The sequence below is a fragment of the Poeciliopsis prolifica genome, unplaced genomic scaffold, assembly GCF_027474105.1.
Source record: "Poeciliopsis prolifica strain line A6 unplaced genomic scaffold, Auburn_PproV2 SCAFFOLD016, whole genome shotgun sequence".
NCBI lineage: Eukaryota > Metazoa > Chordata > Actinopteri > Cyprinodontiformes > Poeciliidae > Poeciliopsis > Poeciliopsis prolifica.
The window spans coordinates 10917823-10943256 of NW_026562391.1; the positions used below are offsets into that span (position 1 = coordinate 10917823).

At 35.5% G+C, this 25434-nt stretch overlaps 2 protein-coding genes and 3 long non-coding RNA genes across 6 annotated transcripts; 4 read left to right on the top strand and 1 right to left on the bottom strand.

The window, feature by feature from the left end:
* Positions 1 to 2414: 2414 nt before the first annotated feature.
* scpp9 (secretory calcium-binding phosphoprotein 9) lies at positions 2415 to 3796 on the top strand. The gene is made up of 8 exons (XM_055041444.1): positions 2415 to 2505; positions 2596 to 2610; positions 2699 to 2821; positions 2896 to 2967; positions 3051 to 3116; positions 3204 to 3353; positions 3434 to 3484; positions 3585 to 3796. Exons 1-8 carry the CDS (start codon positions 2458 to 2460, stop codon positions 3642 to 3644), a joined length of 585 nt encoding a protein of 194 aa, XP_054897419.1. The 5' UTR covers positions 2415 to 2457; the 3' UTR covers positions 3645 to 3796.
* A 1825-nt stretch (positions 3797 to 5621) lies between these two features.
* On the top strand, positions 5622 to 8121 carry odam (odontogenic, ameloblast associated). 2 transcript variants are annotated; one of them, XM_055041348.1, is made up of 10 exons: positions 5622 to 5668; positions 5759 to 5824; positions 5914 to 5949; positions 6032 to 6079; positions 6209 to 6454; positions 6569 to 6625; positions 6716 to 6835; positions 7680 to 7706; positions 7794 to 7877; positions 7956 to 8121. In XM_055041348.1, the coding sequence occupies exons 2-10, from the start codon at positions 5765 to 5767 to the stop codon at positions 7989 to 7991; spliced, it is 714 nt and encodes a 237-aa protein (XP_054897323.1). In that variant the 5' UTR covers positions 5622 to 5668; positions 5759 to 5764; the 3' UTR covers positions 7992 to 8121. The 2 variants fall into 2 exon arrangements, with proteins under 2 accessions (XP_054897323.1, XP_054897324.1); XM_055041349.1 differs by having other exon boundaries at positions 7683 to 7706.
* A 2897-nt stretch (positions 8122 to 11018) lies between these two features.
* Positions 11019 to 12193, top strand: LOC129367206 (uncharacterized). Its single transcript, XR_008606686.1, has 4 exons — positions 11019 to 11094; positions 11180 to 11253; positions 11791 to 11841; positions 11951 to 12193. It is a non-coding gene; the product is annotated as an uncharacterized LOC129367206 (long non-coding RNA).
* Positions 12194 to 17463: 5270 nt separating this feature from the next.
* On the top strand, positions 17464 to 18543 carry LOC129367196 (uncharacterized). The gene is made up of 4 exons (XR_008606684.1): positions 17464 to 17553; positions 17638 to 17711; positions 18137 to 18193; positions 18302 to 18543. It is a non-coding gene; the product is annotated as an uncharacterized LOC129367196 (long non-coding RNA).
* Positions 18544 to 22617: 4074 nt separating this feature from the next.
* On the bottom strand, positions 22618 to 23510 carry LOC129367213 (uncharacterized). Its single transcript, XR_008606688.1, has 5 exons — positions 23442 to 23510; positions 23236 to 23309; positions 23072 to 23122; positions 22859 to 22964; positions 22618 to 22725 (listed from the first exon to the last, which is right to left on the bottom strand). It is a non-coding gene; the product is annotated as an uncharacterized LOC129367213 (long non-coding RNA).
* Between the last annotated feature and the right edge of the window lie 1924 nt (positions 23511 to 25434).

A 25434-nucleotide genomic window follows, 5' to 3' on the forward strand; every position in this document is an offset into this window, starting at 1 on the left:
TGAGACCGTACTGTTCTCATGATTTATTCAATCTTTATGCAACACAGATCTGTCACATAAACAAAATTCAGGGATTTGCCTCATAAAATAATTCTTATTGTAACAAATGGTCAATAAAGTGATTAAAAACTGAAGTGCCGACTGTTTCGTTTATAGTTTATCTGGCTCTAAAAGTATATTCATGTAAATAAAACATTAAATTTTAAAGTTTTATTTACATGGATATGTAAATAAATCCACCGCCATAATGACACAAACAGCCAAAGATTGCTGTTATTTATTTGTCAGGGTTGAGTAAATATAGACAAAAACTCCTATTTCCAGTGTTTTCCCAGGTTGAAACCTGCTCATTTGTCTTGGAAAACATCCCACAACGTCTACATCATGGCTCAGTGCAGAAACTTTGTGTTGTCAGTAAAAGACCTGGGCAGGTTGAACACAACCAATCCAATTTCCTACATGAGAGAAATGAACATATTCAAGTTGCGAAATACCATTTTTCACAATGTAAAAATCCAACCAAGAAAATATTCCTCACCGGGAACACGACCGCACTGGGTGATTGAATGTCCAGACCAGACTCCCACATGGTGTTTATGTGTGTTACTGTGGGCTGCGCAGTCAGCAGCAAAGAAACTGTTCCCAGACAGCCTCTGTGTGAGAAAATAAAACAGAACCAGCTATACATAGGAAATGAATCAACGTCTACAAGCATGTTGAGATGAACAGCGTATGTAAAATTTTTCTACGGTCTGATCCTGGTGACATAAATGTGAAGCTGTTGGCAAGATTTGCATTTAAATGATGAATTCCTCTCAAAGCTTCTAGTTATAATGAGAAATTAAATCGCATGGATCTTTTTCAGCTTAAGTGAATTTGAATTAGGTAATTACAAACAAAATCCTCGATCTAAAATGTTATTTGATATTTTAAATATAGTGTATCTTAATATTTTTCAAATGAAACCCCTGAAATGAATAGCATTTCCTCTTGCCAGAGTTCCATAAAGGCTAGGCCATTTTGTCAATAGATTCTCCTACCTGGCTTCTGGATCTCTGGAACTGCTCCAGAGTGACCATGAGCCTTCGCAGTTGTGCCATCCTCCTCCCATTTTTCGTTGATGGGTTGAGTAATTAATTCTCTTTCAAATTTTTAATGCTTGGGATCTAGTATTTTAACCCAACTCACCTTTTATCTTGACATCAACTTCTCTCCGAAGTGTCTGCTGTGTCTCCTGATCTTCATAATGTTTTTGTTCTTGAGAATTTTTTAATAAACTCCTCAGGCCAACACAGAACAGCTACAGTAATACTGAGATTAAATTACACACAGGTGGACTCTAGCTCATTTATGAAGGTATTTAGTTTCTCTTGGTTTTATTTACTGGTATAAAACTAAAGGACTAAAGGGGGATGAAAACAAATGAACACAGTTTTGTATAGTTTTCCATTCTTTCCACTTCAATAAAATACATCTTTCTGTTTGTTCATAACTTGATATAAGTTATAAACAAACTTATACATGAATTAAATGTTCTGAAGTTGGTAAAGTGACAATATATGAAATACTTAAGAATCTTCAAGCCTGTGCAAATCTTTTTGGTCAGTTATGTGTCCTGGATTAAGATTAAAATATAGATTAAGAACAGGATGAATCCTCAAGTTGTTTTTTTTTGTGTGTGTGCTTAGATTTGTTAATATTTTTTTTTTAAATTCTAAAACCATTTGAAACAACACTGTTGAAAGAATTACTTTTTTTCTATTTCTAAATTTCAAAATTTTCTATTTCTTAAATTATTAATATCTGAGAATGTCAATTTTTCAGCACCTCGACCCAAACAAAAAAAAAAAACGTTTTTTTTTCTACTTCTCAATTTTGCAGTACCTCTAAAGTCACAAAAAGTACACTGAAGTTTGTGGTTGCAGCACGACAAAATAAAAAAAAAAAAAGTTCAAGAGATATAAATGATTTGGTAATCCACTGTAAGTAGACATTTAAATTAGTTTTTCATGGTTATATACAAAACAATTATGATGTCATATGTTTTTCTTCCATCACCACAATCCACAACATTTAATTAAAGGGATCTTACTGGTTTGTAACTCAGTGGCTTCCACCAACCTCTAAAGCTCCATGTGAGACACCGAAACCCTCCGTCATCTCTCTGTGGTCGTTCACCTGCTTGGAGAACAATTGTTACCAAGGTAAAATCTTAAAAAAAAAAGTAACTTGTGACTTTTACCCTTCCTTAAAGCTTTTCATAATGAAGATGTCATTTTACAGCTTCCCATGACACGCAGGTGACAGATACAAAGTACAAAAACACCAGTTTTCTTCTCTCTAATTGGTTCATAATAATCTTTGGGACACATAAAAAGGTGTCCTCACAGCAGAAAGATACAGTTATCCTTGAATATTTGGAGCAAGAGTGCTTTTTGCAGACTTCAAGTTGCAAACATGAAGCTTTTTCTCTTCACCGTGTTTGTGGCAGCAGTCACCTCCAGTGTAAGTGTGGTTTGCCTGCATCTTTTTGTTTAGTTTGGGTGTCTTTCTGTTGTACAGTCATGTAACATCTCGTCTTCTCATTCTCTGCAGGTCAGCGGGGGCAAGGTGAGAAACAAACATGAATGTAGGCATAATTTATGACTTCTCAGAAAGCCAAAGACAACTAGAAAAAAAACTCTAATGTTTTCTGCAGACCGCGAAACTGTTGGCAGCCATGAATGCTGGGATGCTTAATGGGATGATGGCAGGAGGTTTGAACCCCCCTCTGGTGGCTGGTGGTGGAATTGGTTTAGTCGGGCAGCCCCAGTTTGCTCAGGTTAGTTCACAGGCTCATCTCTTGTTACTCTAATAAGAAGATATGTGACGAATTGAACATCTTTCTTCTCACAGATTGTTCCTGGACTCCCTGCCTTTGCTGTGCGGGCTCCAGTTCCTAACATGTTCCCTGCAGCACTCAATCCGGTTAGCAGTCGCAACAATGACACAAAATTTCCTCTTTGCTGTTTCAGACTTTTAAAGCTAATATTTTTTTCTGTCTTCTTCAGTACCAGTTTCCTGTGATGGGTGTTCCTCAAATGCCCCAAATGAATCCTCCTCAGCAACTTCAGATGGTAATCACTCTATTTTCTCTGAAGATCAGATCTTATTATGTTCGGTTTAAATCCTTAGAAATGTGAGGACTTTCTGTTTTGTTTTAGGGAATGGCTGGTGGTGTCATGCAGCAGCAGCCTGCCTATCAGGCTCCTTTTCAGGCTCCTTTTCAGCCTCCTTTTCAGGCTCCTTTTCAGTCACCTGCTCAGCCTCCCGCTCAGCCTCTGGTTCAGCCTGATCCACTCCGAAGATTCAGGGTAAGAAGTGGAGAATGTGGAGATGTAATACTCGGAGTGTCTGTGAAATGTATTTCATGGGTTTAAATGTTTCTCTGCAGCGTCAGACTGTGAAATCTGCAAATGCAGGAAAGTCTTCTGTGGACACACAGGTATCACATTGAATTTCATCTTATTTTTCATGAGTTGTGAGCCCATCCTCCCACATGCAAGTTTATTAAGTTTTCTGTTGTTTCCTACATATGCCAACAGATTCCAAGACCCACTGAGTCCACAACAGTTTCTCCTTGCAAGAATAAGGAAGCTAATTAAGTTTACGTTGGTAATATGTCAAAATCCTACTCCATGGCACAAAGAGGCGTCTCATGTTGTCTTTCTCTCTGTATCTTTATGATTTGAATTAAAAAAAACATCAATCAGTTTTTGTATCTTTGTTTCCAATAAAGAAATTATGATGAAATCAGTATGCAATTCATCACTTGACTTCATTTACGAGTTATTAGTTGTTAGTCATTGGTGCCATCGATGGCAAAATCATTTTAATGTAAATAAAACAAAACTCAAAGAACTTATCATTCTGAAATACAGTAGCTACAAGATTTATAAAAGGGTATAATATTAGGACATGACAATGAATAGTAGAATTTTATTGATAACCAATTAAAATATTTGTTTGGCATGTGGCCAATGGGATGCGAAAGTGTTCACATCACTTTTCACACTTTTCAAATTTGTTTAAAAAAAAAACTGGACAGTTTAGAAATGCTCAGCCTATTCCCCTGAAATATTTGAATTGATTCAGCTACCTCTAGCTGTCTTCAACAATCTTTAGGACTTCCAGAAGCCCAAAAAGTGAGAATAGTTGCTACAACTTAGATGGACCTTTTTGAATAAATGTCCAAAATGGAAATTAAAAATGCATGAAATTAAAAATGCATCAATTGTTCACAAGGGCTTTGAAAACAATTTGACTTTAAATTCCATCTGAATTTAAAATAATCTGTAGCTGCATAATAAAATATATATATATAAACCAACAGGGCAAGTCAGAAATAAAACTGAGGTGAGATTTAACATACAAAATAGCTAAGAGAGTGTCAAAAAGAACTACAAATAAATACTACACAGTTTGAGATGCAATGAGGGGAAGTTATGGTAGTTATAAAACTGGGACATGGTCTGTCCTGAGAACCGGAAAAACCTCCAAACTGAAATAAACCAGGACATAGAACAAATTGAAAGAAACCCATGGGTTGACAATATGAAATAAAATCAATCAACTCGAACACTGAAATGCTCCTAGGGAAAGCCAGAGACTGGCAGAAAGCCTTCTTACTGAAGGCTGATGGAAACCATTATTTAAAGGACTGTGAAAAAGTGTACTTTTTCAACTTTTGCACTATACCACAGCCACAAAATGAAGTTTATGGTTGTGACAAAGTGTGAAAGTTACACATGTTTGGTTTAGTGCATGATCTGAACTGTAAAGAAAATTGATTGGGTTTCAATCAAAGTGTGAGTCAACACCCAAATTGAACAGGGCATTACAGAACTACAATTCCAGCTGTAAGTATTTTTTCTAACAGCTTTAAACATCAAGAGACAGAACTTTTAGATCATTATTACTATTTGCAAAGGAAAGCATCTGTGAGCTTTCATTTTCATGTCTTCCTAAAGGTCCTCAATTGGATTTACATCCAGATTTTAACTGGGTCATTCTAACAAGGATGAAGCAGGTATAGCAGATAAATCTGCAGACCGGAGTTACTGTAACAGAATTTACTGTGATCCTTTAGACATCAGGATCTATCCACCTGACACGGATGATTTTTCAAATGTCTGATCTTGAGTTCTCTGCTCCCTTTTTTCTCATGACATGCACAAAATTGTGTTCCTCCTAATGCACTTAATTACATGCTACCAGTGTTAACAAGTGCATGTAATCACAAAGAGAATGAGTGTCTTGAGTAAGTTTGTGGAAGATATGAAAAAGTGTCAACGAGGTGCAAAAAACTAAGACAGTCTGCAGATTCTGTCATCTCTGCAGGTAGAAAGTACACACAGTCAGAGATTATGAATCTCTGCGGAGTTGTGAACAACTCCACACAGGGCATGTCATGGTGCTCAGAGACATGACTTACATTTAATGACAGACTTAGCAGTTCTGTGTTGTAAGTGTCTGAGTCTGTTGTCATGAGAAATGTCTGTCATTCTGACCGCATATTGTCGGGATGCGTTGCTAGTGGACTATTAAAACTCACATTCTGGCCATTTAAAAGGCATCTGCACCCGAAAGAGGAGGCAGACACTGAGAGGTAGAGAAGACAAGAACAACGGTAAGATGAGCTTGACATGCTGAGATTTCGCTGAGGCGACTGGTATTTCATGAATCTTTAACAAAATGTGCATGTTTCGGCTCACTGCAGGACACGATGAAGCTGCAAAGTGCCCTTCTGGTAATCTGCCTTTTTAGGTCAAGCCTTGCTCTGCCGGTGAGTTTCAATTATATCCAACAATATTACCCAAGAACAAAGTATGTTATTTCAACATTAGATTAAATATTCTGCACGTCTTCTTGAAGGTTCAGATTGGAATTATTGCAAGCAACAGCAATGAGGTAAATCACATTTAAATATCTGCACTTGTTGTTATGCAATAAATGAAATTGGTTGATCTAATTTCACCATTTTGTTGATCAGCTCCTGAGACTGAATGGATTGACTCTTGCAGCTCTTGGACAAACACAGGTGCTTAAAAAGCTGCTGAAACGTTTCCGTTTTCCTACATTGTGCTTTAAATGTGCTGAAGCACTTTAATGAAGTGCTTCAGCAATTCATTTAAAGCAATGGGTTAAAATGTGCTTTTACTTTCTCCAGGGCTCAATATTACCCCAGTATGTTCTGCAGCAGCAAACACCGGATGTCTTGCTGACCTCACAGTTGTTGAATTTGAACCCCCAACTGGCAGGACCTTTTGGTCCCCAAGGGCCACAGCTGCTGCTTCCTAACCAAGGCCAGCAGCTGACACCTATGCTTCTCCCTAACGGGCAGCAAGAGCAGCTTGGACCAGCACAAGACCCCAACAATCCCAACGGTCCTCAGCAAGCCCAGAACCCTGTCCAGGTAACAGACCAACAACTTAAGGATCACGCAATTAGGTTGCTTGACCAATGCACATGATGCAAGGATCTCCACACTGATAAGAGATTATTTTTTTTATTTCACTGTTTCTTGCAGATGTATCCACAGTTTCAGTATCCATCTTTTGGATTCCCACAGATTCACAGACAGCAGGTTTTTATTTACACAAACTGACCCAATTGTAAGCATCATATTAATTAAAATTTTGATGATGAATTTATTTATTTATTTATTTATTTTTAGGGCTACTCTTACTTTGTACCCCGGTATGGCTATGCCCAGCAGAGGAACCCTGCGGTTCTGCCCAACAACGGACAGCAGAAACTGGAAAGAGCCACACAAAGACCACAACTCCCACTGCAGGTAATTTTAAAAAAAAGAAAATAATAAATATCTCTATCTTTGTATTTTTATTGCTTTTACTGCCTTTTACTATTTTTACTGTTGTCTGGGAAAGGTGAAGTAGAAATAAAATGTATGTACTATTCAAATAAGATTTCTTGTAATTCTTAAGTAAATTTGTTTATGTAACACCTTTCGCAATTAAAGAATCACAAAGTGCTTCACAACAAGAAATAATGAAAAAAGACAACAAATCTCAGACATAAACAAAGACAAAGAACGCATGGCTATGGAGCTGTAATAACCTGTCTAATTATGATTCTCAGAAAATCATTCAGTGGTCTTTGTGGTTTAAACTAAACCAATGAAATCAGTTTACTGTGTATCACTTTAAATTAAAAGCTTGAGCAATAAACTTAAATGACTCAACGCTAAGGATTAATGATAATAACACAGCTGAGTCTATTGAGTCAGAGCAGCGTGGATGTAGTAAGAGTGTTGTAATGACGTCTGGCTACTTAGCCAACCAGACAGCTCATCAATCCGCTCGGTGCCTCACTGACAGTGTTGATCACTCGCTTGTACTTCTTCTAATGCTTACTTGCATAATGTATGCCCCAGTGACACTAATGTGTGATTATTATTATTTATTTAATAAGGAGGTATTATCTATTCAGCAACATTTTATGCACTTCAGCCTTGAAGCAGAAATTATGTATTTTTTGAAATACATATTGCAGGAAATTTTACGTCTTTTCTTTATTGAGTCAACTCTATGCTTTTTAATAATTTGCAAACTGCGTTGTAATTACTGCATGCACATTTGAAAGCGGCTGATCTAACTGTAATTCACTTTCTATTTCAGCAGGGCTCTAAGCTACAGACAGAAAAGGTAAAATATTTATTTTTGTTTTTTTCTGTTTTAAACAATTGCTCTCAAAATGTATAACTTTGTAACTTCCTCTGTGATTTTTGCCAGACATTGCCAGCAGGGGCTAAGAAAGAGTCCACCACTGTTCCCCCTGATCCCCGTGGTGATGCAACTGGTCCTGGGACTGATGAGGTACTCCGTTTACAAGTGCAAACTATTTGTTGAGAATATTTTCTCATGCTTAATTTCTTTCTTTCTTTTTTTTTTCAGGGTAATGGCAGCTTCCCCTTCCTGTTTGAGCCATAGATGCTAGAAGGATAGAAGAAACATCACTGCTGAGGGAAAAGGCCTGGGGGAATATTTGCCACAACTTAACTGAAACTTATTCTTTGCTTTGACTACATTTTAAATAAATAAATACTTTTGTCAAATGAAATAGTTTTTCTTTGAATGTGAATCTTCTTCATTTTACATCTGTCTCAAATTACAATTTTTATAATATTGACATTATTGCAACGGTTGACAGGCTCACAAACCCTCCTCTGACGTTTCCACCTGAACTCCAATCTAATGCTGCCTGTAACAAGTTTTCCAGCTTCTTTTCAGAGAAAATTCAAAAAATCAGAGGATTAATCTGCATATCAACTCTACAGCCAGAACCACTGCTGAACCCAGACAAAACAAATACAGAAAAAATGACCCATTTTCAACTACTTAATTATAAAACTCTAGAAAAAATTATAAGTCAATTAAGTTCAAGTTCCTGCTGTCTGTATGTCCTACCAACACATTTTTTTAAAGAAAGTCCTGCCTGTTATTGCTACTGATCTGATCCAAATCGTAAACTCATCACTCAAATCAGGCGTTTTCCCCCAGGCTTTGAAAACAGCAGTCATCAAACCACTGTTAAAAAAGAACAACCTGGACAAATCACTATTGCAGAATTACAGTCCGATCTCAAACCTCCCATTCATCAGCAAAGTTATTGAAAAAACTGTGTGTAAACAATTAAATAGTTTCCTCATGATGACCAACCGCTTTGACTCTTTCCAATCTGGTTTTGTGCTCACCACAGCACGGAGACTGCACTCGTAAAAGTATTCAATTATATCCATATAAATACGGACTGTGGGAGAACCATAGTGCTGGTTCTGTTGGACCTCAGTGCAGCTTTTGACACTGTCGACCACGACATATTACTGAATCGACTGGAGAGTTGGGTCGGACTCTCCGGTTGGGTGCTCGACTGGTTTGAATCTTACATAAAGAACAGGGATTTCTTTGTTTCAATTGGAAACTTCTCATCAAAGAGGTCAAAGGTCACATGTGGGGTACCCCAAGGTTCAATCCTAGGACCCCTCTTATTCAATATTTATATTCTCCCACTAGCTCAGGTCATAACAGGAAATAATATTAGCTACCATAACTATGCGGATGACACACAGCTCTACATTACGATGTCACCAGGTGACTCTGAACCCATCCAATCACTGAATAAATGTTTAGAACAGATAAATGTGTGGATGTGCCAAAACTTTCTCCAGCTGAACAAAAACAAAACTGAAGTCATTATTTTTTGGACCTAAAGAGGAACGATCTAAAGTCAATGCACAGCTTCAGTTATTACAACTAAAAACTAGCGATCAGGCCCGAAACCTGGGAGTAGTGATGGACTCGGACTTGAACCTTGCAAGCCACATAAACAATTACAAAGTCGGCCTTCTATCACCTGAAGAACATCTCCAGGATTAAAGGACTAGTGTCTCAGCCAGATCTAGAGAAACTCATTCATGCGTTTATCTTTAGTCGCATTGATTATTGCAACAGTGTCTTCACAGGCCTGTCCAACAAATCAATCAAACAGCTGCAACTGATCCAGAACGCTGCTGCTCGCGTTCTCACTAAAACCAGGAAGATAGAGCACATAACACCAGTTTTAAAGTCTGTCCACTGTCTCCCTGTAGCTCAAAGAATAGATTTTAAAATACTGTTGTTATCACTGAACGGTTTAGCACCACAATACATCAAAGATCTGCTGTTGTTGTATCAACCTTCCAGACCTCTCAGGTCTTCTGGTTCTGGTCTGCTTTGCATCCCCAGAACCAGAACCAAGAGAGGAGAAGCAGCTTTCAGCATCTATGCACCAAAAATCTGGAACAAACTTCCAGAAAACTGTAAAACAGCAGAAACCCTGACTTCCTTTAAATCTCAATTAAAAACACACCTATTTAGAATTGTTTTTGAAATGTAATATGTAACAATGTATTGTCTATTATATGTTGCATGACTTTGTGTTCTTGTGTTTATGATGTAAAGCACTTTGAAATGCCTTGCTGAAATGTGCTATACAAATAAAATTTGATTGATTGATTATACCTGAAAAAGGTGGTGCTGCCACTTCATATATTTCTTTAGATTAAGTTTATTTCTAGCATTTTGGGTTGCAAATGTCACAGCAATTACGTTTAGGACATCTTCAAAAGGACATTAAAATGCATGAAAAGTTAACACTTATGAAAAGTGCAAAGTTGCGTTAGGAGATGTCTAATGAACATATTAAGATCCAACAGAACGTTTTTTCCATGTAACTTCTCTTTTAACCATCAACTCAAAATTAGAGTACCATTAACTTATTTTTTTTTCAATTTATTGAATTAAAGATTTTTAACAATAAATTCAACCCTAAATTTCTTCAGAGACCTTTAATTATTTTTTTGTTTTATAAAACTTTGTGGTTTCAGTGATGCTTTTACTAATGACATTGGAGGGGACACCAATCCCTTTGTTTTAAAAAACATTATATTATATATAATTTAAGATTCACAATTTTGCCTTGTTGTGTGCTTTCAACTAAATGAGATGTTATAACATGTCAGATCAAATATTTGAAAAGACAAATAATAAGTTATTATTCATAACACAAAAACAAGTCTATAAATTTGTTGATACAATTCAAGCTCATTGTCCAGTTGATATCTAGATATTTTAAAAAACATTTATCAAAGACAAGAGTAGACATTCATGAATGCAAACACATTTGTGTGTTCCCTATATTGAAAGGCCCTTCATTTCTAATCAAAAGGTCTGGCATCACCTTACTAATTTGTCTTAAAACTGGGAGATCAGGAATGGTGCACACTGGCAATTTAATGGATTTATTATGGATTATAACACTGAATAATTTTATTACACATGAGAGCTGTCAAGGTAATTTTATTACACATGAGAGCTGTCAAGGTGAGGATTGTGTATATAATCTCTGACTAGACATTGCAACTAGGTTACATTTTTACAAAGGAAAATTTCTAAACTTCTCTGATCCTGATACTTTATATAAGAGTAGTCCAAAATTTAGCTCAGCACAGCAACCTCCTGTGGGACAGTCAGTCAAGACAGAGAAGACTCTAAGGTGATTATATGAATTTATGCTTCATTTCTTTATACAACTGAACCAATTTGTTTGCTTGATAAGGACTTTATTTATGTTCCAAAAGCTGAAATCACTGCAGCCATGCTGAAGGTAGCACTTATTCTCGGATGCCTCCTGAGCCTCATTGTGGCTGCACCAGTAAGTAATAAGCAATTTTTCTTTTAATGGACTGTAAAGAAGCTTAAATATGTTAATTTTAATTTTACTCTGCAGTGAATATTGATTGTAATCTTGTGTGTCATGACAACAGTTTATTTTATTGTTTCAAATCTCAACACATTTATTAGCACTCATTTAATTCATAACAGAGTTTTGAAGCACCAATCACATACCTAAGCTGTATAGTTGAATTATTCCCATTTCATTTCTAGATTGTGTTATGATAAAGAAATTAAAAAGACAAAAATAAAAAAAATATTTCTTAGCTGAACTGTATTTGGTACTCCTCCAAAGTTTCTGTTGAGCTAAATTCTGTTTGCTGACAATTAGATTTTCTTGGAAAGGAAAGCCACCAATGGCTGCTGTTGAGGTTCTGTTAAATGAGACTGGTGAAATGTATGTGTATTAGCAAGTGCAGAAACCTAAAACCACTAAACATGAAATAGTAAGAAGTTAATTTGGTCCAATGAAGTCAAAGTAAATTGCAGAATGACTGAATTTGTTTGTTCTCTTCAGATGGAGCACCAGCGATTTGCTCGCTCTGACTCTGGCTCAAACTCCAATGAGGTGAGAATCATTTATTTCTTCTATTACAAACTACAACTTTACAGCATCTACTACATACATGATGTACAGTTTTGCTAACTTTCTAACTATCTGTATGATTTTCCTACAGGTCTCAACAACCAACTTTGCCACCCTGCTTTCCCTGCTTATCCAGCTTCTTGCCACCACTACCACAACTACAACAACCACAATAGCACCTACAACAGTGGCTCCTCGTCAATAAAATGGAGTCTTGAACATCAGCAACTTTGTCATGTATTGCTGAGAAAGTTATCTTTTTCTTTTTCAGTTTTAAATACCACTGATTATGATTCATGTTTGGTATCTGCTCAATAAAGCTTAGCAAAAAAAATCTTGACTACTCTTTTCTTCCTTTGGAGCCTCTGAATACGTTCATATTGTCACCTTCTTAAAACAATAGCCTCAGTCTTTTTATTTCTTTTATTTTTTTACCAAAAATTATTTTGACAAAAAAGAAGAAAAAAAAACCTCTTTTGTTCTGAAATGTTTTAGTCAAAAAATGTCTTATGCCATTATTTTAGGAGGGTGACAATATGGAAAATCCTAAAAACACATTTTCATGAATCATTTACTTTGAACCTCCTTGTTTGTGACAGTGAATGGATGACAAGATGAAGATGTTTACTAATTTGTTTTTCTTGATTATATGGAACAAAAGAGCAAGAATGCTCCAATAGTGTTTTCACTGTTATTAACTAAATTAAGCCCCATATTTCAGCTCCGAAAACAAGCTAATCTGCAATATATAAACTATTTCTCTTAAAAAAAGAGAGCAAGAGAAGGCAAGTGTCCATCCACAAAGGGCTGAGTCTTGCCTGTGTTCCCCACAACCAAGTCTTGATTATCTCAACCACAACAACCACAAGAGCACCTACAACAGTGGCTCCTGCTACATAAAATGTAATCTTGAACATCAGCAAATTTGTCATGTGTTGAGAAAGTTGTCAGTTTTTTTCTCTCTCAATTTTTATTGATATTGGAAATATCAATGAAACATGAATCAAATATGCTGTCATGTCTGGTTTTGTGCTTAATAAAGTTAAGCAAAAAAAGAAAAATCATGACGACTCTTTTCTCTCATTAAAGCCTCTGGGTACATTCATGTGAAAAATCCAATTAGGTTATAAAATTTCGAACACATTTTTATGAATCTCTTACTTCAAATATATGTAAGAAGTTTGCGATTGTGAATGTGCCGTGTTATCAGCCTGTGATGATGAATTCAATTAATTCCAATAGCGCCATTTACTGATGGAAATTGCAGCAGCACCAGTGCAGCAACTGGAGAGTCATAGGCATCGCCAGTATTTCCACCCATCATGTTGGATGAACTTCTGTCCTCCTTGTGTCGTGTATTGAGAAAATAGTCCACAATATTCAAAGCTACCTTTGAACTAAAGCAAACAGTTTGTTTTAGGAAAGTTGTGATGGTTTGCAGTTCTAGAATGGTGAGGTAGACACAGTGCACAGGGGTAGCAGAGAAAATGATGGTTTGATGAAGAATAAAGCACAAAATCCAGGCAGAACAGGTGAGCAGAAGGCTAAGAACTCAGACACTGGTAGCGACAGGTAACACAGCTGGAGACAATGACATCAGACAACAACCAAGATACAGGTGGATTTAAATACACAGAGGGTTATGAGGGCAACAAGACACAGCTGGGATCAATTAAGGGACAACACAGAGACTCAACTGACCCAAAAACCAAAATAAACACAGAAAACTCAAATTCTCACAAAAGTGATTTCACATGTGATTAAATGTAGCACTCAGAATAAATGTGGATATTTATTTCACTGCAAACTCATACTTGTCAAAAATAACACAAACATTTATACATTTAAATGAAGAAATCTACAAATCTGTGTACTGCAGTTCTGCACCCTCTCCGGACACTGAGGACAAAATATGCAGAAATAGGCTGCAGGCTGTTGCAGTGGCCATTTCAATGGGTGATGTGCCTGTAGAGATGCTGATTGATGTGCAGATGTGGGAGGCTGGAGGCTGAATAGTGACAGTGGGGTTAGAGTGTAATTATTGCTGTTATATTAAATGTCTCACCAAAATATTAAAAATGTTCAGTTTGACTTGTTGTCTCCTGGTTGTTTTGAGTCCAAACAATATTTGAACAGTGATATGCCTTGCTAACAGCCCCCTCAGGCATATAATGAGGTCTGTGAGCCGTCTCCTGGAGCCTTACCAGTCCCCAATGTCAGAGTATTGAAAGTGTCCTCTGTTCTGGCTGGTTGGCTGCAGTACTGATGTTATTGTCCTCTGCCTTGGCTGTGTGACCAAGCTCTTTCTCTCTGGGCCAATTGATTGTGTTTAGAAGGAGGAATGAGTTGTTGACATTGCAGATTGGTCCTCACCTGTTTCCAGTTGTGCAGCTGCTTTTGAAACTGCTAAGGACAAACTTGTATGCAGATACAAAACGCCTATTTGAAGTGATAACCAGTACAATTTTGTTTTTTTTTACAAATTGTGATTTTCATTTTTCTGTAAGTGCAGTGTGATCTTTGTAGATTGATGGCATAGTTTCTCCAGCACCTGGAAAACAACGTTTTGAGTTGACATGTGAATCTTACTGCAGAGTTTGAGTCGGAGAGAAGCAGAGTGGATGACGTGTAAATATGTGGTAAGCATGCAGCAGCAAAACGACAGAAAAAGCTCAAGATAAACTAACCTCTTAGTGGCTCATGGGAAAAGCAGAGTCAGGCAGAACTGTTTCTCCAGAACATTAAATTTTATGAAACAGTAAAGTTTTAAGCAAAGGCAGCTGCCACAGGACAGGAGACTGAAAACTAAAGGATCTGCCGTCACATTGCACTTTAAAAAATTGTGGAGACCACTAGTAAACCTGCAGTCTAAGAGCAAAGTGCTCTACTGGGACCTATGGAATACTTAGAATTTTCTTACTTAATATGTGATAAGGATCATCTTAAATTGCATTTTGGATTTAACAGGGAGCCAGTGAGAGGAAGTGCAAACAGAATAAAAATGTATTTATAATTCACATCATTTTAAATTCAGCTGAAGGCTTTTAATTGCATTTTATGGACTTCCTTACTGTAAAGATTTACCCCACACATTTATGTTTAATGTTTGAATATTTATAATAAGTAGAACTAAAAGCAAAGCTTGTCAATGACTATTCATACAATTGTTTCCCAATGTTGCTCTCCAGCTCAGATTAAGCAGAAGAAAACCCTCCAAACCTGGTTGGTGCAATATTTAATAAAGGAGTCAGCAGTATGAAGACAGAGATAAACAAGCATTAACATAGTCTTCACAAAGACAAACAAACCCTTTGAGTCAATATAACCTTAACAGATTTAAACCTCTTTTTCAAATTGTTTCTTCAGTCATTAATTCCAATTTACATTTCTAATAGCAGTGTAATGTAATGTGAAAGATTTATAAAGCTGCTAATAGAAAATTAGTTTGATAGCGACCTGGAACGGTCCAATTCAACAATCAAACATTTATGCTAGTGTCTTGTGTTTGTATGAAACTGAATTGAATGATTCTCACGGTTGGCTCTGTATATTTCTGAGGTATGTTTGTATTTGATAACCCTTGATAACAATAATAAAACTTCTCATTGTTTGACATTGTCTATCAAAATGTTTTCACGTCAGGCGACATAGCTGCTACATTGATGAGCTGCTCCATGCCGTAATTGGTGATATGTTGTTTGCTGCTGAGCATAATCATTTTGTGACTATAACAAACATTATCTTTACATCAACTTCTAAGTTGTGTGAAACTTCTTTTAAAATCCTTTGAAGGCACAGAATCAGTTCAGTACTGGTCCACATTCCAAGAGAAATACTCACCTGGTATAAATTACATTTTTAGCTATTGGAGTAACGCTTAAGAGAAAGTTATTAAATCAAAAAATGTTATGAATATGTTATGAACTTAAGATGTACTTCATCTTAAGTTTGGCTGCACGGATTGCAGTTTTTTGGCGGATCCCTGGTTACTGATCTTTAAAAAGCCTGACCTGCCGATTTTGATTTTGGCTGATATAATTTTTTTTTGTCTTAAATGTCGCTAAATATAGCAAGAAAGTCAGTGAGTTGGCAACAGTATTGTTAACTGTAAACATTCAGACCTGACCTGGTGGGATGATCTGTCAGTTGCACCTCTCACTGCAGAGCAGAAGAGGACAGAGGCTGATTTTTAAAACTTTGCTGACAAAGATAAGATCAGGGGATAAGATCAGCTTCACATACAAATATTGGCCAATCACGATCTCTCAAATCAGCTCCAAGAAATCAACTGGTCGATAAATCAGTTGGTCAATACATGTATCCTATTATACATGTATATACTGTAAACAGCACTGGGAGAGATTCAATAAGTTTATAGCAGGTGTGTGAATTATCTAATGATCGGGCTGCTGATTGCAGCCAGTCCACATTATTAGCAGAACTAGAGGGCCCCAAAACCACATTTCGTTTGGGCCCCATGGAGGCTTGGCTGACATTTAGATTTCATCAATTTTCAAAATAATATAAGGCATCATTAAGCCGTTGTTTGCATGTTGAACTAATTATAAAAAGGAGAATATTTTAGTAATATTTATTTTTAGTAAAATAAGAAAGTTAAAGACAGATAGTGTGTGTTCATATGGTGATTTATGTTTTGGGACAACAATGCAAATTAGGACTCATAATCTGTACCAATGCCAGGTTGAACTTGCACCAAATTTAATGAGAAAATGTTTATGTCAGTCATTAGAAACTTGACTGACTTGTGTGTTAAAACTGTTGACTTGCAGTCTGAGAAAAATGACAGAACATCTCTGCGCTAAACTAATTCGAGATACAGTCATTATTTATTAAAAAAATAATGATGTGTCCATAAATCAAAACAGGGCTTAATGTCGCCTGTGTCTCTGCCACTATATTTGTTTCTATGCTTCTGTGTAATACATTTTTCTGTCAAACACCGAAAATACACGTTTTGAGAAAAGACACAAGAGGGGTGTTTTTTTTTTTTTTATCATCATGCAAGTGGCAGAAAAAATGATTACTAACCACTATCAGGTAGATGTGACACCTGATAGTATTACATGTACTATCATGAAAGCTATGAAAACCCTCTAGAAACAAAAAAAACAAACTCAAACATATCGATCGCCAGCAATATGCCTGCTGATGTCTTCAACACCATCCTTCTTTTTTCTTTTTAAATAAAGTTGTAGAAATTCTTCAAAAATTTGTTTTTTTTAACATTCCTAAAATAGAAATCACACCTGCTATCATGCTTGGTATCTTAATAAGCTTTATATATATTAAAAAAAGGGAGCCAAAGGCTGCTGACTATCATTTCTACAAGCATAAATGCAAATTCCACTAGATGCTGCTTGTACTAAATGTAATCCAAAGGTCTGATGTCAACGAACTAATTTGTTTCAACACTAAGGGATCAAGAATGAACCAATCTTGCATTGTAATTTTCTGGACCTGCTGTGGATTATATATAATAACACTGGATTGTACTATTACACCAATCAGCTTTCAAGATGTTGTTTCTGTATCTAACCAAACATGACAACCAGGTTGCATTTTTAAGTATGATGATTTCCCAACAGCTCTGATCCAGATACGGTATATAAGAGAGTCCAAAATTCAGCTCAACACAACAACCTTCTTATCAAGTCAAGCAGAGAAGACTCTAAGGTGATTATATGACTTTATGACATTTCTTTTACTCTATGAAAACAATTTATTTTATTGATAAAGACTTTATTTGTGTTCCAACAGCTGAAATCACTGCAGCCATGCTGAAGGTAGCACTTATCCTTGGATGCCTCCTGAGCCTCATTGTGGCTGCACCAGTAAGTGACAATATTATAAGCAATTTTTTAAAGTGGACTTAAAAATGTGCAAAGAAGTTTAAATATGTAGTTTTGCATGCATTTTCTTCACATTGAAGACTGCATGAACTCAAATTTCAGTCATTATCCAAGTGAAATTTCTTGTTGCAAACGGCTGACGTGTTTGTGCTAAAGTAATCTTTAAATTTTACCTCTGCAAGAAACATCCATGGTTTGGAGTAGGAATAAGCCCATGTTCAGTGTGAAAGAAAATCTGTGGAGGGATTAGATTAGGCATAATCAAATAAAAATTGTAGGATAGAAATGTTGATCAGCAATTATAAAGACTTTGCTTTGATTTTTTTTATGAGGAGGGATAGGAATTATTTTTTTACATCATTTTTCTATTAAAAAGTTAAAAGAAGGAAAATAAATGATTTTTTCAGATGGAGAACCAGCGATTTGCTCGCTCTGGCTCTGGATCTGGATCGAACTCCAATGAGGTGAGAATATTTCTTGTCTCTGTAATAAACCACAGATCAGCAGCTTCTACTGTATACCTGATGTACATTTTTGCTAACTTTCTAACTATCTGTATGATTTTCCTACAGGTCTCAACAACCAACTTTGCCACCCTGCTTTCCCTGCTTATCCAGCTTCTTGCCACCACTACCACAACTACAACAACCCACAATAGCACCTACAACAGTGGCTCCTCCTCCATAAAATGGAGTCTTGAACATCAGCAACTTTGTCATGTATTGCTGAGAAAGTTATCTTTTTCTTTTTCAGTTTTAAATACCAATGATAATGATTTATGTCTGGTATCTGCTCAATAAAGCTTAGCAAAAAAAATCTTGACTACTCTTTTCTTCCTTTGGAGCCTCTGAATACGTTCATATTGTCACCTTCTTAAAACAATAGCCTCAGTCTTTTTATTTTTTTACCAAAAATGATTTTGACAAAAAAGAAGAAAAAAAAACCCTCTTTTGTTCTGAAATGTTTTAGTCAAAAAATGTCTTACACCATTATTTTAGGAGGGTGACAATATGGAGAATCCTAAAAACACATTTTCATGAATCATTTACTTTGAACCTCCTTGTTTGTGACAGTGAATGGATGACAAGATGAAGATGTTTACCAATTAGTTTTTCTTGATTATATGGAACAAAAGAGCAAGAATGCTCCAATAGTGTTTTCACTGTTTCAGCTCTAAAAACAAGCTAATCTGCAATATACAAACTATTTCTCTTAAAAAAAGAGAGCAAGAGAAGGCAAATAAATATCCATCTACAAATAAATATCCATCTACACTGCATGTAAAGGGCTGAGTCTTGCCTGTGTTCCCCACAACCAAGTCTTGATTTTTAGATTTACATTGACAATGTAAATTGTTTTGAATCAGAAAGCAAAAACATGTCCATGTGATTAAAATGTACTCCAGCATACATTAGCCAATAATTGAGAGCAGAGTTTGCAGTCATGTCCAGGTGTGCCCGTCCCCAATCACATTAAACATATGGATTTCTTTATCTGTGCAGGTTCTAGACATCTTGAGTCTGATGTGGTAACCAAAATATAGCATATGCATTCAGCTCACATGTGCTAGTAAAATATTTATGTACATTTATATACATATTGTAGAATGGATTTATGATGCAATAGACAAGAATTGTGGCAAACTATTGTACTGTGTTTTTGGGTAATATTTGGTAAAAATAACATCTGCACACCTCCAACAACAAAAGGTAAAACAAAATCCCTCTCTCATTCTTCTCTCATTGTTCAGCATATAGAAATATGTTTGGTAATCCGTTCTGAGCAAAACAAGGAACCTTTATGATGATCTGAGGTCAAACACTAAAAGGAGATGCAAATATATATCATTGATAATGATTTGCTGGACCTAAAAACCCAATGAACAGATGAAAGGATGGATGAGATTGGGAATTTTTTTGGTATGGAAAAGTTTTCACTAATTCTTATACACTGAGTACATGTGCTAAAAATGGAGTGAGAAGTAACAATGAAAGGACAATTTTGTTACTTAAGATTTACTAAGAGATGGATGGTGGCCCGTCCATGGCGCACCCTGCCTCTTGAATGCTAGAGATAAGCACCAGCTCTGCTCACCATATCAGACTGGATGGGTGGATGATTATTAAGAAAAAACAACACAGAGAGGATTTTCATTCTCAAGATTTATTTGTCATGCAAACAAGCAGAAAGAAAAATTTTTTCCTCAATGTTGGGTGAAAAACCATTCTTGTGAGAAAAGCTGGTTTGGAACCTGAAATGAAAAGAGGTGAAATAGTCAAATTAAACTCAATAGCCTCATTGAGTTTAATTATCATTCAGAAACAAGTTTAACATCTACTACTTCAAACAATGGGTCACTCACTGACAGGTCAATGGTAACATTCCAGGCTTTATTATACAGTTGCAGCTATACAGGCTATGCAGCTTTCTATAATGTTCTGATGTAATGTATGATTAACAGGGAACCTGTTAATTATACAGGGAAACTGTTCTAAAATCTAATATATATAGAAGATGCGGCATGTTAAAGTCTTTTGATTTTTAAAATATCTTGGAATTATTAAAAAGATATAATGAAAACATGAAAAAGCTGTAATGACGTGTTGGGTTAAGTTATCTGTAAGACATCTGACAATCTGACCACTGTCTAAAAACAATCAATAAAACATAATTAAATAAAGGCGCTTATGAACTTTAATGACAACAAAGTCGCTGAATTTTAAATATCAATAAGTAAATTTATGTGTTTATGCACATAAACAAAGCAAAAGAAAGAGTGAGACAATATTTTTTTGACAAGTCACTCTGTGTCATCATTATTATTCTCATAAAATCCTATACGTCTTTTTTAACATACACCTCAGTCACAAAACTTAGTGATGTGAAAATGTTCACTGCATGTAATGTCAAACCCTGTGCAGATGGAGCACCAGCGTTTTGGTCCTGTTGAGCAACAGGAGCTCTTTCAACAGATCCTGTTGAACGAGCTCCTGTTGCTCAACAAGAGTTCTTGCAGTGCACCAACAATAAGCTGTAACTGTTGTAATCACTGATTCTTTCAACAGGTTTTCACAATGTTATTCAGACACACAAATGTATGTAAAGCTGAATGTTATTAGTGATATTTGTCCACAGTTGAATAACTTAAAATCACTAATTCTCAGCCACACCTTGAAGCATTTATGCTTGATTTTGAAATGTTCAAAAATTACATAGAGCAAGATTTTTGGTAATATTGAAATTTTTTCCCTAAGTGCTTTTTACAGAAAAAACCCAAAAACTTTTAACTTTAACAAGTTTTATTTCAACAAAGCATTTTTTGGTGCTTTTTTCTTCTGTAAAATATAAGACAACATATCACAGTTAATTTTTTATGTTTCTCTTAACTCATTTAATAGATTATTTAATATTTTACCCACTAAGCCAATGCCGACCCTTTGTTGATCTTCTAAAGCACTATTGTTTCACCCATTTCCTAACATTTCCACTTACGTACTTGAAATATTGAGCAGTTTCCAAAGAATTATAATTTCCCAACAGCCTGATATGTTTGGGATATTAAATCCACCCATCTGCATGTGTATAAAAAGCTCTACCAACCAACACACCATCAGATTTCCCTTGACCTTCTCTGGGACAGATTGTGAAGAGACAACTGTAATTGCAAATTTCTTTTATAATTATTCATTTTGTTTTCTATTTGAATTTTCTGTCATACATTAACTCAGTGCCTTCATGTTTCTGCTTTTTTTTGTTTGTTTTTTTTACTCATAGTAATCTTAAAATTATTATTATTTTCTAACAAATATGTGAACAAATTAAAAATGATAAAAGTTACATACTGAAGCCTTAATTTCACTCAGGACAGAATGGGTCAGGAGGGAGGGGGGCTAGAGCTGCTGCTGACTGACTCATCTATTGTTAAGACGAGTTGTACCTTTTAAAACTTGTCTTGTGAAAGGTACAAGGGACAAGTTAACATATTGGTAATATATTACCAGACATAATAGCATATTTGGTAATATATTACCAAATAATCTGTAGCTAAGCTAATTATGCTAAATGGTTGATGATCTCACAGTCTTCCCACCTCTCTTGGAGAAAAACTGGGTTATAAATTTACACTCTTACCTTTTTCTCTCTCTCCCTCTTTCTATATTTTTATTTTTTATTTTTTGAAAACCTGACTTTACTGTTTTCTTAGCTGCAGAGTAACTGCCACAGTGGTTCGTGTTTTCCACAGTCTGCTGCTGAACACCGTCACCATCAAGGGCTCCAAGCAGGAACAAAACATTTCATGCAGATCATGCAGGGCGTGTTTAGGGCAAATAAGGATGTGTGTCTTTTGGTCTGGGAGTGGGAACATTACATTTTCACTGCTGAAAACAATCTTTGAACATGCAACTGATTAATATTACAATTGACAGGGCCACTTTTTCTTAAAATCTCTATGAACAAAGAATAAATAAATAAATTGTGAAGGGCTCCCTGTTGGTCAGGGGCCCTTAGAATTGTCATAGTTTTCCCCCTATTATGCGCCTCTGCTCATAGTAACCAGGAAGAAACCGTCTCAGTCAGCCAATCAGATATCTGGGATTATAGACGCAGCTATAATCCCACCTCCTGAGTTTGATGGGTGAATTTGACAGTTTAAATAAATGATGTACTTCAGCACAAAAACATAAATTTATTAAAATATAAATATATAAAATAATTATAGATTTCTGAATAAATCAATGCATTCAACTTCCAGATATAAATAAGCCTTTATCAATATAGATTACTAAAGTTAGGTAAAGTTCTTCAACATAATTTTGCTATTGCTCTTACAATAAGCATGCATGTCTGGATGGTGAATTGCAAAATATAATGAAAGACACCGTAACAAAAGTTTGCACTGAACATGTTTATTTTTATTCAACACTTGGTGAAGAATGATATTTGTCCAATTGTTGAGTCAATAGAAGCCATCTGGTTAAAACAGCAGCCACTGAACCTGAAATGAGATGAAATAATAATACTGTTATAGATTCTCTGTAAAACTCAACAACTTGATAAAAACAGTTAAATATCAATGATTATATACAGCAGTATTGTCAAAAAACAGTTTTTCTGTGTTTTTCACTCACTTCATCATTACTGATTGAGTAGTTGTCGGAGCAGGGCCAGGATCTGGGCCAGAGTCAATGAAGTTGCTGTTGTGGTAGTTCCTGCTCTGGTCGTAGTCGTGGTGGTCTTCAAGAAAATGAAGGGAGGTTACAAGTAGCAGAGGATTTTTACATTACTGATACAGTAACTTATGCTCAGATTTAATCTAAAGGTTAGGCAGAGAGGACACTCACCTCATCTGAGTCAGAACCAGAGCCTGAACGCGCAAAACGCTGGTGCTCCATCTGCACAGGGTTTGACATTACATGCAGTAAACATTTTCACAATAATAGTAATAATGTCTACATACAGTATTAACTCACTGATATCTTATTAAACATAATAATATTGTACTTACAGGCTCAGCCACAATGAGGCTCAGGAGGCATCCAAGAACAAGAGCTACCTTCAGCATGGTTGCAGTGATTTTACCTGTTAGAACAGAAGATCAAAATTAGTTTCTGAACAACTTGTTCAAGGACAAGTTAGTAGAATATAGCATTGAAGAAATTCACTGTGTGAATACCAAAACCATAATCTAAATAAGTCAAGAAGTCATCACACCTTCAGTAGGTTTTCTGAGAGACAACAGAAGAGGATGTAGTGTTGCTCTTTGGATGTTGAGCTTCTCTTTTATACCTTTACAGACGCAGAAATGTTGCAAAACTGTGATTGCAGTTTCCCTATGCTTCAAGGTGTGGCTGAGAATTAGTGATTTTAAGTTATTAAATTGTGGACAAATATCACTAATAACATTCAGGTTTACATACATTTATGTGTCTGAATAACATTGTGAAAACCTGCTGAAAGAACCAGTGATTACAACAGTTACAGCTTATTGTTGGTGCACCGCAGGAGACACAGCAGCTGATTTTCAACATCTCTAAGTTTTGTGACTGAGGTGTATATTAAAGTAGATTTAGAGAGCTTCCTCTGTGAAAACTGTCAGGATTTTATGAGAATGTCAACAAAAATGGCATTGTCTTAGTCTTCTTTTTAATTGCGTAAAACTTGATTTATTTTTCTTACTGCAAATTGAGATTCAGATACGTTTGAGGTGAAACAAAATAGTTATCAGTAGTTTTATTATAATGTATTTCTTGATTAAATCTCTAATTGAATCTCCTGAGTTTGATGGCTGAAGTTGACAGTTTAAATCAATTCATGATGTGCTTCAGCATAAAAACAAAAATATATTTACTCTTAAAATATATATAGTTTTTGAGAATAGTATTAGTGCATTTAACTGAGACAATTGTATTAATTTACAGTTTTTAGAAATTAATGACACACGTGAATATTTATTTCATAAACTGTCTGGCATTGCTCACTCTCAATAATTGAATTAAGATCTTATTTCAGGTTTTTTTATTTTTATTTTTAAAGAAATCCACCATAAGCTATTTAGCTTTTTTTGTTTTATCTGGTCAACACTTCATGAACTGCTTGCCTCTGCAAGAGGACATAGAGCAACAGAAATGGGCAATGAAGAAAGAAAACATGTGGAAATATTAAAACCTCTCACAATACCAGATGATGCAGTACTTAATACAGAGCAATTAAAGAGCTTATACTGCATTTCCACTAGATTTGTTTTCTAGCAATTAACCTTGAGTCCTGACAACACCTTTGAATGCTAAGTTGTATCTTTTTTTATTTATCAGACTATCCTTTTTTCATTATATGGAGGACTTTCCATGATGATTTGCTGGTCTTCTTTTACTCTGGAACAAAAATTAAATTAATTCAACAGAGTGCATCTGTAAAGTATTCGCAACGCCTCACTTTTCCTACTTTGGCTATGTTCCATTTTTATTCTAAATTGCATTGCATTAATTTCTTTCCTAGAAATTCTACACACTACATTCTTCGATATAAGTGTATAATATATGTAGACACATAACATTAACTGAGGAAAAAAATGAGGGACAAATAATGTGATTAATATCAAAAAGTTCTGATCGATATTCAAAAAGTGAAATATTTGAAAAAAATATATAATAATAATTCAGAATTTCAGAGTTTTTATGTTCTGTCCACACAAAAACACTCAGAAAATTAGAACTTGAAAAAACTGACAAACCTAAAAACACAACATAACACTGATCTTTGGCTTGATTTTGAAATGTTCAAAAAAATTACATAAAGCAAGAGTTTTGGGAATATTGAAGTTTTTTTCCCTAAGTACCTTTTACAAAAAAAAAAAAAAAAAAACTTTTAACTTTATCAAGTTTTATTTCAGCAAAGCATTTTTGGTGCTTTTTTCTTCTGTAAAATATAAGACAACATATCACAGTTAATTTTTTGCGTTTCTCTTAACTCATTTAGTAGATTATTTAATATTTTACCCACTAAGCCAATCACGTTTTTTTTTAATTCAGTCGATTGTGCCCAACCCTTTGTTGATCTTCTAAAGCACTATTGTTTCACCCATTTCCTAACATTTCCACTTACGTACTTGAAATATTGAGCAGTTCCCAAAGAATTATAATTTCCCAACAGCCTGATATGTTTGGGATATTAAATCCACCCATCTGCATGTGTATAAAAAGCTCTA

Excerpts from the sequence above, each read along its gene's own strand:
- scpp9 (XM_055041444.1), top strand. The coding sequence starts at position 2,458 with ATGAAGCTTTTTCTCTTCACCGTGTTTGTGGCAGCAGTCACCTCCAGT. Across the intron at positions 3,354-3,433 it reads ATCCACTCCGAAGATTCAGG|CGTCAGACTGTGAAATCTGC; the intron begins GTAAGAAGTGGA and ends GTTTCTCTGCAG. Across the intron at positions 3,485-3,584 it reads AGTCTTCTGTGGACACACAG|ATTCCAAGACCCACTGAGTC; the intron begins GTATCACATTGA and ends ATATGCCAACAG.
- odam (XM_055041348.1), top strand. The coding sequence starts at position 5,765 with ATGAAGCTGCAAAGTGCCCTTCTGGTAATCTGCCTTTTTAGGTCAAGC. Across the intron at positions 6,836-7,679 it reads GACCACAACTCCCACTGCAG|CAGGGCTCTAAGCTACAGAC; the intron begins GTAATTTTAAAA and ends TTTCTATTTCAG. Across the intron at positions 7,707-7,793 it reads CTAAGCTACAGACAGAAAAG|ACATTGCCAGCAGGGGCTAA; the intron begins GTAAAATATTTA and ends GATTTTTGCCAG.